General features: G+C 44.1%; 1 protein-coding gene across 9 annotated transcripts; it reads right to left on the minus strand.

The window, feature by feature from the left end:
• Positions 1–1,811: 1,811 nt before the first annotated feature.
• On the minus strand, positions 1,812–14,677 carry LOC120953737 (phospholipid scramblase 1). 9 transcript variants are annotated; one of them, XM_040373947.2, is made up of 7 exons: positions 14,547–14,677; positions 11,543–11,771; positions 9,210–9,233; positions 8,942–9,095; positions 3,628–4,118; positions 3,399–3,557; positions 1,812–3,327 (listed from the first exon to the last, which is right to left on the minus strand). In XM_040373947.2, the coding sequence occupies exons 2-7, from the start codon at positions 11,675–11,677 to the stop codon at positions 3,268–3,270; spliced, it is 1,023 nt and encodes a 340-aa protein (XP_040229881.2). In that variant the 5' UTR covers positions 11,678–11,771; positions 14,547–14,677; the 3' UTR covers positions 1,812–3,267. The 9 variants fall into 9 exon arrangements, with proteins under 9 accessions (XP_040229881.2, XP_040229883.2, XP_049463353.1 ...); XM_040373949.2 differs by lacking the exon at positions 9,210–9,233; XM_049607396.1 differs by lacking the exons at positions 11,543–11,771; positions 14,547–14,677 and adding an exon at positions 10,187–10,339.
• Positions 14,678–15,748: the final 1,071 nt, after the last annotated feature.

A 15,748-nucleotide genomic window follows, 5' to 3' on the forward strand; every position in this document is an offset into this window, starting at 1 on the left:
GAGTCTCGGTGGACAAAATTGCGGAGGGTTTTTGGATGTTGGGAGCGGTTGTGGAGAGGACGGTTGCTTCTTTTTTTCGGTTTTTGGTTCGGGTTCGGGTTTTGGCAACGCTAAGGTCACATTCGGACAATGTCAAGAACGCGAATATGTGCACAATAGCGTGGAGTTTGCTTTTCTTATGCGTTCGTTTGAGAATGAGCGCATGAGAAACAACAGCCCGGAAGAGAAAGTAAAGAATTGCTTTTGATTTAGATGAAGAAAACATATTTTTAAAGGCTTTTCTCCCGCTTTTTTCACTGTAAGAGAAAGAAGATTGATTGTAAAACATCACTTCAAGTCGTTAGCGCAGCCTCCAGGGGGATAACCCCCCCCCCCCCCCTCCCCCTCCTTCGAGATCGTGATCATTCTCCCGTGCTGATCGACAACTTGCACCCCGAAACGATTCGTTCTAAAAACGCTGAACGAACAATCAATGCTATACACGTTCTTGGTCTACCTTTCGGGTTTCGCTCTTACTTCCTGGACCCCTTTTTCGTGGGTACGCTAACGAGGCACCCAAAATATTGCGACTCCTTCTTTGCCAATATGAAAAAAAAGAATTCATCGATATAATCACCGAGTGAAGGCAACCAGCATAAGCCGTGAATAAATAAATAAAAAATCAACCTAACAGAAACACTGAGCACAGTCAGCAGCAAGTACCTACAACAGCAACCAGCCGTGTGCATAAATACGCGCGATCGAGCGCAATACAGAAAGAGTAAATTATCTTTCTGCTCAACAAAAAAAAACGAAGAAGTTTCAAACCCCCGCAAAACCTGAAAACGGACCGCCGTTGAGAGGAGAACGGATACAGCGCGGTCAGAAAGCATCCATATACCCGCAAACCAAGCAAATAAAATAAACATTTAAAGCAGCAAAACAGAAAGGCAAGCGCGCATCGTTAATGTTTTGTGGTGGTCGAGTGTGTGTGTGCGAGTGTATGTATGTATGAAGCGCACCAGGCGCACAAGGAGAGCGCATAAAAACGCATAGGCGCGCGCGCAATACACGTTGCAAAAAAAAAGAAAGAACTGCTTTTCTTCGCGAGAGCATGTTTTTTTCCACCCCCAGAGCAAAGCGCTTGCGCAAGTGAATTTTGCGCAAGAAGATTCGCATCGCATGCGGCGCGCGGAAGGTTTGCGGTAGATGGCCGGTACGAAAAGCGAGGAAGACTTTCAAGACTTTCACTCAATAATATAAACGGTTATAGCCTTTCAAATGAAATGAAATATTCCTAAGCTGTTTTAAGGTCTTCCAAGCGTTACTTACAACGAACCTTTCCCAAAATATCTCCATATCGCCATGCATTTGTTTTTTTTTTTTGCCAAAATAGCCCCTCTCTCTCTCCCTGGTTAGGAATGAGTGGCAAAGAACAAGCGGGTGTTTGCTCTACGGTCAAAAATACAAAGGTAATAAAAATCCCATCCAATTCGCGCTCGCGCATGCATACATAATGAAGAAGGCGCACACAGAAGGGTACAACAGCAGAACAAACCTGCTTGAATTTATATGCAAAACGTTGGGAGGATGAAGAAGTCGAATGCCATTGTTTGCTCCGTTCGATAAGTGCCAATGGTGGTCACGGCGGTGTCATCACCGTTATTCTTCACTGTTGGGGTTCGTTTTCGGTGGTACGTACGCTTAAAAAGCGAAGCTAAAGTGGAAGAAAAAGTAACTTTAATTAATAATGGAAGTGTCAAAGCAAAAGATTGTGATGTTCAATAGTACCGCGTACGCATACATATACATACGACAACGAACACCGTTCATTTCGGTCGTAAGAAAAAACGTATTTCTTTGTATTTCATCACTTAACATGTAACATTCATACAGACACAGCATTTCGGTACATGGGTGGTGTGAATTGTGCACACCTTTCGATCAGCTGCAATCTAGTTCATTTCACTTTCTTTCGCTTATTAGGATTGTAGCTCCCCTTGAGGAATTCACAATTCCTACTCATCCGATAACTCCCTCTGTACGGCACAATTAGTAAAGCTTATAGACTCTTCTGCTGGAATCGTCTTCGGTTTTGGGACCAATCAATTTGGGATACACAGTCAGAGTTAAAGATGGTTGAATGTTTTTTTAGTTGGCATGCTTTTTTTTTAGTTGAACGTCCGGATGGTTTCACTAAAAATCATCCTTTTTTGTATAGAAAAATCCATCTCTCATGTCTTTTTAAGAAAAAATCCGATACTTTTTCGTAAGGAAAAACGTGCCAACAAAAAAGCACAAGTTCAATAGTTTGCCGTCTATCGAAGTTCAACCAGCGAGTTAAGGACTGTGCGTTTAAAAGGAAGTTCATGTTTACTGTAACATCCAGAGCGAGCGCTACATTGCTATTGGTTCGAAGCGTTTAGTACATTAGAAAGTTATTTAAAGGAGGCCCTAGAGCGAAACCTTCTTACGATTATTACTATTATGTGGCAAACCTTAACCGTAATTATATATCTTTTTGTGTATATATATAGGTAGAGTAAACTAGTAACAAAAAAATGTATGAGGCAGCTCTTTTGTATAGAGATGTTATTTGTTGCTATCGTTCGATGTGAGAACACACGCTTAAGTTCTTACTAGTGTATATAGTTTCACAAAATTCTTTTTTTTGTTTACACATTTCAACTGTTAAGAAGCAAATGCACTTTTCGATTCAAATTAGTGGTGCTTTTCATAACAATTGTACATTACTATCGATGTACAAACGTTTTTCTCCTGTTGCTACTCCTGGTCAGACACGAAATGCATTGCCGCATCGTCTAAATACGTTTCTTTTAAACATCGAAACCCCGGTGTTCCCTATCTCATCTAAATAGCAAACTAGGAAAGGTAGCACTATTCGTTTATTCACTGTACTGTACTACCCACTGCATTTTTAAAAACTAAATCCTACCTCTCCCTTTGGTGAAGCAGCAGTTTGATGACAAGAGGGGTTCTGTTTTGTGCATTAGATTTCCTCCTTGTACGATTGAATTTTGTGCCACAAATGCACTAAACAGGTCTAGGGCACGATTTTAAGCTTTTTTTGGTGCACAATTACGGTAACGACGGATGAAATACTTTGGGAATTGATGAAAGGATGATCATCCAAAGAAAACCACAACAACAATGCAAAAAATGATTGCAAAATGAAGGGAACGAGCGATATTAAATTACAATAACAACTGCTGGTGGCGTTTTGAAAGTAGAGTGGAGTCGATCCCAACCATCTGAAATGGAATGTGTTTAGAACATTCCGGGTCGGTCCTGCTCTTTGTTTCCAGATTTTTCAAAGAACATGTAGTCCTAAAAAATAAAGAAAACATTACATTAATACACTGTTATCCGCATCATTACTAGCTTTTATCGGCACTTACAATCAGGAACAGTGCCCCGAGCAGGGTAGCCTTCACCCTAACGTCCAGATCCATCGGGAAGTTAATGCCGAAATGGTCCGCATCGGTAAACATTTCACGGCCCAGTCCGGACCACTGCTTGCTAATCTTGCCCACCTGCGTTCCATTGGTCGACAGTACCTGTGCACAAAGAAATCGAATTTAATATCCACCCCATCGAATTTCACACCACCAAAACCACACCACTCACCTCAAACTCAACGTCACCGCAGATGCTGAACGTACAGAATGGGCCCGATATCTTTAGCACCGTCTCGCCGTTCTGATTCTTGATGCTGAACTGGGGCGTCAGGATCGACCAGTCCTGCTCGACGTACCCGATCACGTTGCCGGGCGGGGCGGTCACCTCCATCGTCTGCAGGCAGCACGGGAACCAGCAGGAGCTGCAGCGCAGCGGCCGGTTAAAGTGCAGCACCTCGTTCTGGTACGTGTCCAGTATCTTCATGTCGAAGGCGCGGGCCGCCCCACAGCACATCCGGTTGCAGCAGCCGGTATCCTCCATCGCCCAGTACACCTTCTGGCCGAGCGTGTTCTTCACCGTGTACTTGTTGGCCGTCTCGAAGCCGGTGAACGCTTCCAGCAGCTCCACCTTCTGGTGCACCAGCAGCTGATCAATGGCAGTAAGGTATTCCAAGCCGGGCGGACAGTTCGGTATCCCTTGAGGAATAGGCATCCAGCCACCTGTGAAAGTGAACAGAGAGAGAGAAAGAGATAGAGAGAGAGAGAGAGAGAGAGAGAGAAAAAGGGGAGGGAATTTTATTCTGAATATTGCTTTACATGTAAAAAATGAAGAACTATTCTTATGAATAAAACCAGTGTTGGGAAACTAGTTGTGGCGACCCAGATTGTTTTTTTTAGAACCTTGGTGCATAGCATTCCCATGAACGCGTTATCTCCAATTCAACTACACACACACACACACGCAACTAATTCAAATTAGTTACATGAAGGGTTCAACACTGCGCACGAAATCGTGCTGCGATAAGCGAATAAGGTTCTTGTTTTCTAAGCATTATTAGACAAAAATATGTTGATATTACAAATGGCCTAGAGAAGTTTTATAAAAGGCGTAGGAGGTTGCTCGCATCATTTAAACAACAACGCACAAGGCAGCCTCCTTAGAAGTATGTGAAATACTTTTTGATTTGGCTAGTTTATATGGACTGCGCAACGAAATTTCAAAGATCCCTGAAGTGTATGCCGAAATTATTGGCCTCGAAGCCCACAGACGCTGCACCCATATCAGCCATTGAAGTAATGCTGAACCCAGGAGTTCATACTGGTCCAGGTAACGACCATCAATCCATACCTGTCCTGAAACCTATCATGAACCCAAACCGGTCCTAGAACCGATTAAGAACCCATACCGGACTTGGAATTGATACTGAACCCATACTGGTCCTGGTACTACTCATGAATCCAAAGCAGTTCTGGAACTGAAAGTAAACCCATACAGGACCTGGAATTGATCATAAGCCCATACCGGTTCTGGAACCGATCATGAACCCATCCCGATCCAAGAACCGAACATGAACCCATACCGGTCCTGGAACTGATGCTGAAATCAAATCGATCCTGAAATAGCTCCCGATTTCAATTCTTTCTTGGAACTGGAATGGGACCTGTTCCGGATTCGAACCTGGCCCGAGACTGGAACCGCTACAACTCTAGTTCCAGTCGAGAAACCATACCCTGCAGTACATGTGCAACGTAGGAATAGCGCAGAAAATATCGTAGGAATTCCAAATTCGGAACGAAATTTGAGCCTAGCCTGGGTCTGGTGACCAATACAGTTCCAGTTTCGACCAAGTAACTGATTCTGCAGCGTAGGAATAGCGTAGGATTTAGCGTAGGAATTTTAGTACAATTTCTATAGTGTTTCAAATCTGACATTTCCTTTTGACAAAAAAATCTCGATCACGTTGCGCTTTTATGAGCATTTCCGGCTCTTTTTTGCACCTCACTGATAAGATAAAACCACCACTTTGATCACACGCTACCCCACCAACCAACCTGCGCTCCTCGTCCGTTACCAGATGCTCGTAGCCTTTCGCTTTGGCCGACTTGCGCACACCGGGAATGTAACGCAGCATCCGGCGTATCGTGGCCTTCCCCTGCCGGATGTGCAGCTGCCGGCTGAGATCGAACATTTTCTCCTCCAAAAAACGCAACAGAAACCGGGTACGGTACTGGTGTTGCTGTGCGCGAGCACCTTCACGATCACAACCATCCTTGACACTGCTATCACCACTTTTCCCATCCATGCCCGATGCACTCTCCGCAATGCTGACGATCGATCCAAACTCCCTAATCATGGGACGACGCACAAAACGTTCCTCCTGCTGCTGCTGGGCAAGCTGCACTGTCGTCGCACGCACCATGGTACTGTTCAAAAAGATCACTTTCTTTTGCCTTTGGTCACTACACACCACCAAGCGGGGAGCGAGTACCGAAACCTTTGACTGCACGCGGTGAAATGAAGTCTGCTCCGTTCCGGTTGGGACAGAGTAAGTGTCCACTGAGCGCGCACACACAATTGGATTTAATTTAACCTTATCATTCCCTATTAGTCGCACTCTGTCAATGGAGTAATCCCAAGCCCTGAGAAGCTCATCACCATACGGTGCTACACACAAGCGGCAGGGGTAGGACGACGATAGTGACCGTTTCTTGGCCTCTTTAAACCACTACTGCCACCCATGCACTACCTCAACGTAGGCCTGCGTCTTCTATGCTCTGCTCACCGTCGGATTCTGGCCCCAGTCTGGATTGCAAGATTCCATTTTATGGCGCGCTCGCGCGTTCACACACCCGCGATAAGAAGTGAGGAAACGGTTCACACCGCACCGACTACAACAAGTGTAAGCAAGTGCAGTGTATGTTGTGCCTGTTGATATCACAATTTAAATAAGGGTGTTACACGGTCAAAACACCGCGCTGAGACGAATTCTCTGGCCTATGGGTTTGGTGCGTTCCGTGTAGGAATCAACACACTCTCCCACCGATTCTACCTCTGCTCTCCTTGCACAGACCACTGATTAGGAGATGTAAGTAAACACATCTTGAGGCCCTTACTAATCGACTTCGAACCCGAATAGCGGGAAGAATGCATGCACACAACCTCCTAATAATCGACGTTGATGCAGCACAACGCAAGGAACATAGCTGATAGACAGCACGAACGACGCGTTCAAGAGAGTCATGGCTGCAGGGGTTAGTCGAAGATGTTGAAGGGTTATTGAACTAAACAGAGATTGCTCCTGTCTTCCTTCCCTTCCCCTCAGGAGGGTTGCTGATCGCGGCTCAATCGAAGGTCTTATCGTAGTACGCACGCTTAACACAGCATGCATCAATGCTACTGCATTCTGCGCTCATTCAACCGTGATAGGGAAACGATAACTGCGTACTGAGTGTGTGCTTGAGAGAGCGATTGAGTTTTTGCTGAGTTGCATCACAATATTAATAGCAATTGCAGCACTCCAATTATCTCATTCTTAGCTTACTTTATCGAAATTGATTTTACACTTAAGAAATCATTAAAAATTGATCATAAACTAATCTTCCCTAACAAATCTTCAGACCTTTCTGTAATACTAGTTAATTTGGCCAGATTACAGGGCTGCACAACTCAATTACAAAGATCTCCTTTACTCTTTGATAGATACTATTGTATACCGAAATTTATGGCCTCGAAACCCAATTCAAATGAGGTACTTATAACGACCCCTAAAGAGACCTAAAACCAAAACAAAACCCATGCTCCTCCTGACACCAATGCATTACTTTTTCTGGAACAAGAACTGTACTATACATAATAACGGTCCTGAATCTAACTGAACCTAAATCGGCCCTGGAACCGACACAAAATCCATACCGGTCCAGGAACCAATACTGGTTATACCGGTCCAAGAACTGATCATGAACCCATTCCGGTCTTGGAATCTATCATGAACCAATACCGGTCCTGGAATGTATCATGAACCCATACCTATCCTGGAACCGATCACCAACCCATACTGAACCTGAAACCTATCATGACCCCATACTGGTCCTGGAACAGATCATGAACTCATACTTGCCCTAGAACCTGTCATGAACCCATGCTCGTCCTGGAACCGATCACTAACCTATACTGAACTTGAAATATATCATGAACCCATACTGGTCCTGGAACAGATCCTAGAACCGATCATGAACCCATGCTGGTCCTGGAACCTATGGGAACTCATACCGGCCCTGGAACCTGTCATGAACTCATACTGGTCCTGGTACCTATCATGAACTCATATCTGCCTTGGAACCGATCATGAACTCGTATCTGCTCTGGAACCTATCATGAACCAATACCTGCCTTATGGTCTATCATGAACCCATACTGGTCCAGGAACCGATCATGAACCCGTACTGGTCCTGGAACCGATCATGAACCCACACCTGTCCTGGAACTAATAATGAACTCATACCGGACTTGGAACTGATACTGAACCTATACCGGTCCTGGAACTACTCATGAATCAAAAACAGTTCTGGAACTGAAAGTAAACCCATAAAGGACCTGGAACTGATACTGGACACATACCGGTCCTAGAACTGATCATGAACCTAGGCTGACCCACAAATAGCTACCGATTTCAGTTTTTACCAGGAACAGCACCTGGAACTGTTCCGGAATCGGTACGATACTTGGACCTGGTTCGGGTATGGATTCGATACAATTCCAGTTCCAGTCGACAAACTATTCCCGGCAGTAAATGTGCTGCGTAGGAATTAGCGTAGGAATTCAGTGTAGGAACAATAGTAGAATTTGTATAATGATGATAACAGGGGGTTTCAGCAAAGGCCTTTTGAACAGTTTTACTCTGCACTTGAGTCATCTCTTATCGATATATTTCTTAAGTCCTTTCCATTTTATCTCGATGCATTTCTCCTATACACTCCACTCCATTTCCTGTTTTCTATGGTTATCATTTGAAAATGATCGATCTCCAATCGCTGTACTTAGGGCATTGGCGATAATACTGTGCTGCAACAATGGCACCTTATCAATCCCCAATGCTGTGTTCCGGCAGAGGAAGTATTTGTGGGAAAAACAATAAATGCACCGGAAATTATGTCACCGTTGAGGCGATACCGTAAGGTAACATTTCAAATCCAATAATTACCATGAAAATTATTGTTTTCGACACACATTCTCGGCGTGCGAACGTGGAACGAAGGGGAAAGATAGGCGCCTGCTGTTAGCTTTATGTACATATGCGCCGTTCGTGTCAAGCAGCACGAACACGAACACCCTCACTTCAATGATGTGAGAAAAGGGCGACATTCCATTAAACATGTATGCGACACGAAACGAGCATACCGCGAGCGCCGTATGCGTCCGACATTGACTGAGTCAATCGCGCACAACTACTTTCTTATCATCTCTGTGGTTGAGAGGCTTGTGTGTCACTTATTGATTGTCGTGTGTATACACTTTCATACGCTTCTCGTCACGCTTCTCTTACCTGGTACCGGTTGACCCATCACCGGCGGTGGATGGCCAGGCATTCCTGGCTGCACCATGACGGGTTGGTAGCCGCCACCGCCGTACGGTTGATTTGGTGCGTACATCTGTGGCGGCTGGCCATAGCCGGGGGCAGCCGGTGGGTACGGTGAGCCCTACAATTGATTAAATCAATTAGATATTATGTTTACACGCTTGTAGTAACGCTTAAGTAATCCTAATTTTCAGTACATTAAAAATAAAATAAATAAGTAATGTGGTCCATTTACCCAATAGCCAGCCGGGGGACTTTGCTGGAGAGAAAGTGAAGTGGAATATGCACAGAACCAAACACCAAGCCACCATATTTTAAGACATCGAAGGCACACATACGGTAAAGCCAAACAAATGACCACCACCCAACACCGATGGAGAAAAGAAAAATCGGAAATAAAAGAAAATGATAACAGAAGGAAGGATAACATGCGAAAGACATTAATCTATAAAATGAACTCAAGCTCAAGCTCTCAAGCACACAAGACCCTAATCACACTCTAAATTGTCGGGCTGCTGATCGTACGTTTAACGGTTTTAATTGTGCAACAGTATCGTTATCAAACTCAATCCAATTCAGTCCATATGATATTGAGCACCGTATGAGCTAGATAACAAACGAGTATTGGCAATCGTTGTACATAGATAAAGTTAAAAAATGGGGTAATGCTGAACTCGTATGGTCGGACAAAACCGTTGTACATTTTTGGGCTGCAACAAGCTTCACCACACAGCTGGATGGAAGCGTACTTTAAAAATTGTAAAGCTAATATTTACAAAACCCATCGGAAAGATAGGTTGAAGCAAACGATACATAAAGACAACGAAGCGAGTTTACAAATACAAAGCCGGTTTGTTGAAACGATCAAACAGAACACAACACGGCACAGTAGATGATGGCACAGAAAGACGGAAACAAAAGCATATAATACATCGGAGTCAGCAAGGCTAGAATTATAACATTTGAAATAATTTCCTAGTTTAAACGTGATACTACTCTTTAAAATTGAAATGTGATAAAATTACATATACCTAAATTGTCTATGGATAGCAATGTAAAATTTATGAAATAGCGATGTTAAGACACGGTTGTGAACAAAGTTACAATGCAGAACTACTTTCCACTATTTATCGAAATAAACCCTTCTAAGCAAATGACACAAAAAAGCTCTTCCTTCAAAACCACAACTCTACTCCAACCTTAACCTCTCACCTCATTTTTGTTATTATACTCCATATCACTAGCCTGTCTCTACCAAAGAATCTGCACTGCAAGCTCACGAGCTTCTAATCCGGGATAGACACGACAGCCTTCGAACCGTTCAAAGTGAAGTGACAAATGTAACTAACCATCATGACACTCGATAAACACACTTCGGAGGGAAAAAACCAAACCCACCCAAATCGCCCTCTCTTTGTGTGTCTCTGTGTGTGTGTCTCTTTCATTTGCCACACAGTCACTCCCGGCCACCGGGACCGGGAGGAAGTATTCTTATCGTGAATTCGTTGCCACTCGTGGGCGCTCCAACATACACGCTCTGTAGCTGCGGAACGGTATGAGTTAATGGTAGGGTCCCACAATGCTACATGCTACACATGCTAGCCGCTATTATAGCCATGCATCCATTGGTCGAAATACAATGGATGCATGGCCAGTACTTTTTGGCCAGTCGAAATACAATTACTAGTACGAGTTAGCGGGCAGCCAACGGACCGTGGACAAACTCATCGCCTGTGGTGGTTTCGCTTTTCTATCGTTTCATCATGCCACACTGTTGGATGATTCATCCCTCGACAAGTGGTTTCTAAGCACCAATTCAACTATCCCCATACTCTCGTGCGTCAAACGTTCTTTCTATCATTCAGTGTTGTGCAAAATCGTGTGCTCAGTGTGTGTGTGTGTTATCAGTACGACGAATTAAGTAAGCATTACTAGCTTTCCTTACTCAGTCCTGTTACGCTTCCTCATCTGCCAATGAATGTTATTCTAATAATACGATCGAAACTGCTCGTCTATTGATATGTAAACATACAATTTTAACGTCCAATCGCTTGTTGGGATAGCATTTTAACCTTGTAGAGCTTTTTCATCGGGGATTACCCGTCCTACCACACACATACGGAACGCTTGCTGCATATAAATAGTGCATCTCATTACAGCAGACACTCGACCTCAGTGATTCATTTGGGCTTGCCTTTTCTCGCTGCCGCCCTGCCATTGTGCTATTACTCACTGGCTAAATATGCTCCTCCGCCCAAACACGTCTTAAAAGAACGGAACGGACGTCGTAAAAATCGTATTTAAATGAACATTCAATATATACAGCTTCCATCCATCTCTATTCTTTCTGGCGTTTCTAAGCGTTTTTGCAAAACAAAAACTAATCGATGCAGCTTCACGCAGAATTATCGACCACCTTCACCTTCTTATCAACTAACAAACTTAGTAGATGGTTGCTAAAAATTAAAAAGAAATCATTAAAAAGCACAACAAACACAAGTGCAGCTAAAAAGAGTGAAACATACACAAAGAAGCAACATAAAATGGGAGAGGAGCGCCACAACTTACCGTTCCCGGGGGTGGATAGGGTGCTGGTGGGTAGCCACCGCCACCGGCCGGCGGATAGCCGGGCTGGTCCGTATAGCCTTGGTACTGGGGCGCGTACGGTGCGTACGGTGCTTGTGGCTGTTGCTGTGGATTCATCTTGAATGTGTCCGCTCGGTAATGGGACTGGACAGATGAGCGCAGCTACAAGCGGCTGCTTTCGAGCGACTGAAGTTGCTTTAAAACTGAAAAACTGATGTAAAGAAACAAGAGAAAAGAGAAAATGGGTATCATTGTTATCATTCGTTATTGGTGTAATAAGCAAGCTGATATGAACGCTGATAAAAGTGGTGTGTAGAAAAAAGGGGGGAGAATACGCCAAGAAACATTTCGCCGATAAGCCTCTGATAAGCATACTGGACGCTGGCGAATTGTCTATAAAAAAAAGGTGGTGGGATAGATGATGAGGGAGTTTTCACCGAACTGTTATACTTTTTTCGCGATAAGCTTGTTAAGCTTAACTCTTGTATTAAGCACGTGAGCAAGAGATAAAAAATTAAAATGTAATGCATTTTTTAAATGATTATATGCAACAAAGTAACGACGTTTATCTTGTATTCGATTTTTACACTCCCGTTAGCTGCTCCAAACTGACCAAGCCTCTTTCTTCATTAAATTAAGCGTCCACCACCACAGTAGAACCCTTTCCATTTCTACCTCACCAAAAAAAAGGCCACCAACCAACGAAGATTTGAATGAATTGTGTGTATCGATCCAATTCCGCGCTTCCGTTGCGTGTTACGAACGTGCAGCATAAAATGACTCCCAAAATCCTCCCCATCACATCCCACACCACCCACCACCCCGAAAGCAGAAGGCGAAAGTGATCAAAAACTCGACATCCTCCCCCCTCCCCTTTGCCATCAACATTGAAACCCGCGGCGAATTGGCGGCGCCATCGTCTTACGTCATGTGACCCCCATCGCACGGTCATGCGTCTCGTTGCGTTCTCGTTGGGCTTGCCGGGCGAGCTGACACGACTACACGCAGCAGCACATCCAAAACAAATCACTAGTAGCAGCTTTACTAGCTAGCTGTAGGATAGGTTATATACCTTTTTTGTGTTTTGTTTTGCTGTTGAGTTCTAACCCCTCACACCAACGGTAGCGCTTTGCGTGTTTAGGAGGGGACGAGAGAAGCTTTTGCTCCATGCTCGTTACTTAGAATTGACCTTCGACACGCACCGCACAGCAATCCGCTGAGAGAGGGACATTAGTAGGTTGAAGTTCCATGGTCGAGGTGAACCATTTCGCGCCATTATCCCCACAGGTGAACCACATTAGACGGCAGACGGCGGCGGGGGTAAACGGTTTGAGCAATGATTGAAAGTGCACCCCCTCTGATTTTGCTTACTGAAAAAGGTCAATTTCTATTCAAGTAAACTGTATAAAACCTTTGAAATCTAAACCATTTTTGTGGAGTAAAAATCATTAAAAAAATATTTTAATGATCACGTGCGTTGCACAGCGTGCCTTATCGATATCTAATGATGGGAAACAGTCAGCCCTCCCGGGGACGGACCGGAAGGAGAAAGTGGATCATTTTACGATAAGGCATTTTACCAACCATACAACCCAACCAACCACACACACACATACACACATACGGTTTCGTGCAATGAAACGCCCCCACCACCAGTTGAACATGCCAGCGTGAGTGGTGGTATGTTCGTTTTGGTATCGAAACATTCCGTAAACTTGGGTGGTGGGTGGGTTAGAGTCTTAGGTTGTGTATGCAATGTCGTCATATTAGGCTCGAAAAGACGTACATAAAGTGGGAAGTGAAAGTGACACTTCTTGATTTATGGCCACTTCAGACATTGAAGGCAAATCGTGTGGCAAATATCAAAACGATTTAGCCAATGTGCAGACTTCTCGTATGTACAAAATCAAGCTAAAAGCGTAACGTATTTAGAAACGTTTGATGGTGTTGTATTTCTGTGGCCACCAAATCGATTGCGAACAAAATACAATCAATGTTGCTGCACGTTCACGGCTACGGAGATTTTGCCGTGAGTCAGCAGAAATTAAAACTTAACAAAAGCAGGGGACAGAAAGAAGCGCGGACGTCATTTCAAATTGCTGATGAAACTCGACGCCGCTTTTTGAGCAGCCGTGAACGTCGTACTGGAAGCCCCCACTGGCAACATAAACATTCTCGCCTCATGTTCGAGACACGTCCGTTCCAGAGGGGACCTGTTTTTGATTTCATAAGAATGGTACTTAATTGTTTGCTCAAGCAGAAGATGGCAACGAGAGCTAGGGCGAGAGTGTTTCAGGAAATTCTTCCAAGCGAATCATTTTCAGCGGTTCGTGTTCTGTTCAATCTTCGTTACGAATGCAAGCTTATTGTTCATCGTTTAAATTCAATGCTTATTGTTCATCGTTCAAATTGAATGCTTTGCTCATTTTATTCATTTTCTGAAACGGAAAAGAAGAAAGAAGAAATGAAACAAAATAATTTCTAGCGAGAGGGCTAACGTTACTGCAACACTTGTGCACGCCCCGCCGCTTCTGGCAAGAGAGTCTCACACTTTCGAAGGCCGATTTTCCCTCTTACGATCCTATACGCGCAGTCAGTCCCACAGGGGGTCCCCTAGTCGGCTAAATAAGAAAGTTCCTACCAAACAAACAAACAAAAAATACCCGGCTAGTACACACTGGCGTTATATTTTTAGCTCCGGAACTGAACTGTACAGTCACGCACGGGGCTGTTCTTCCCTTTTGAGGATAAATTTAAACACTTTAATCACCACCAATGCAATGCTTGCACACAAATGCAAACTCCACAAGTGATTCGCTATCAATTAGCATGCACATAACGCAACGCCACTTGGTAGCTGCGAATTTCTCAAATCACAGAAAGAAGCACCGATAAGAAACAGCTCGTGAGCCCATTAACTCTGCACTGTGATAATGAAAACAAAAGGGCAGCACAAATACACATGACCGGCAGGGGATTTTCTTACCCTGGAAGATATAACTGCTGCAAATCACAGCTGCTACTCGAGTGCACGCAATCACACTTCACTGGCCATGTGCGTACGGTACGAGGGAAACAACTATACTATTTAGCGAGAAAATCTCCCGACTGCATCCATTCCGACTGGATGCCAAATATAGGTAAACATTGCACGGATTAGAGGGAGGGGGGCAAGGAGAGGGGTGGTTACCGTTGAAGTTAATTCAGTGCGTTTACCAGCCCACGTTGAGAAGTTCGACGTACAGTGGCGGGCATATCTTGGCTTAGTTTAATCGGCACGTCGTTAGAGAAGATGAAATTTTCAAAATTTTTTGTGATTTAATGCACATAAAAAACATTGTTTTTCTTTGGATGAGGCTCAACATTTGTTTTATATACTATTCTGTGCAATAAATAAGGTAATATTCGATCTCAAACGGCGATCTCAAAGAAATTGACGATTTCTTTAGTGCTGTCAATAGTAGCATTCATCCGGGCAGGAGATATCATTTGTTTTTTGAGCTGCTACCCGTATACTTTTCCCGCTGTTGCGTTCTGGAACATGGTTTGTTGGTTCCTTTCCCCCTTGACGCCTCTACGCCCTACGTTGTGTTTTGTTGTGTCGTCTTCGATCGCCAAAGGAGACAAAGTAAAGAACACGTCCGGCTCGTATCGAGTTTCATGCGCTAGTGCCGCTTTATTCGCACACATACTTAATCACAAATTGTCGATCGGCAGTGCTGCCAGAAAATACATTTAACTTTTAATTCCCAACTGACAAAACAACCGCAAACAATTCAAAATGACCGTTTCATAACCCTTACATTCCAACATAGCGGCCACCTAAATTTACCAAATTTACCTCTTTCCATTACTTCACAAAATGCCTGACTTTATGATATCTAATTCACTCTCTCAAACGGAAGAAGACTAATCCTATTCGCTGGCCTCTTATACAAGCCGTTCCTAGTCCTGATACTAACGACTCTCACTACGCCATCTGGGCCAGGAAATACCTCAGCAATCCGTCCCATTGGCCAATGGTGAGGAGTCTTCCCATCCTCTTTCAACAGGACCATTTGTCCTACCTTTAGCTCTACTACTGCCTTGCCGCGTTGATGTTCGTTATGTAGTTCGCTAAAATATTCCCTACGCCAACGCGCCCAATGATTCTGTACCACTCTACGCAATTCCTCATACCGCTTCAAT

Source organism: Anopheles coluzzii, chromosome 2 (genome assembly GCF_943734685.1).
Source record: "Anopheles coluzzii chromosome 2, AcolN3, whole genome shotgun sequence".
NCBI classification, from domain to species: Eukaryota; Metazoa; Arthropoda; class Insecta; order Diptera; family Culicidae; genus Anopheles; species Anopheles coluzzii.

Excerpts from the sequence above, each read along its gene's own strand:
- LOC120953737 (XM_040373947.2), bottom strand. The coding sequence starts at position 11,677 with ATGAATCCACAGCAACAGCCACAAGCACCGTACGCACCGTACGCGCCC. Across the intron at positions 4,119-8,941 it reads GATGGGTCAACCGGTACCAG|GTGGCTGGATGCCTATTCCT; the intron begins GTAAGAGAAGCG and ends TCACTTTCACAG. Across the intron at positions 3,328-3,398 it reads TCGGGGCACTGTTCCTGATT|GACTACATGTTCTTTGAAAA; the intron begins GTAAGTGCCGAT and ends TTTATTTTTTAG.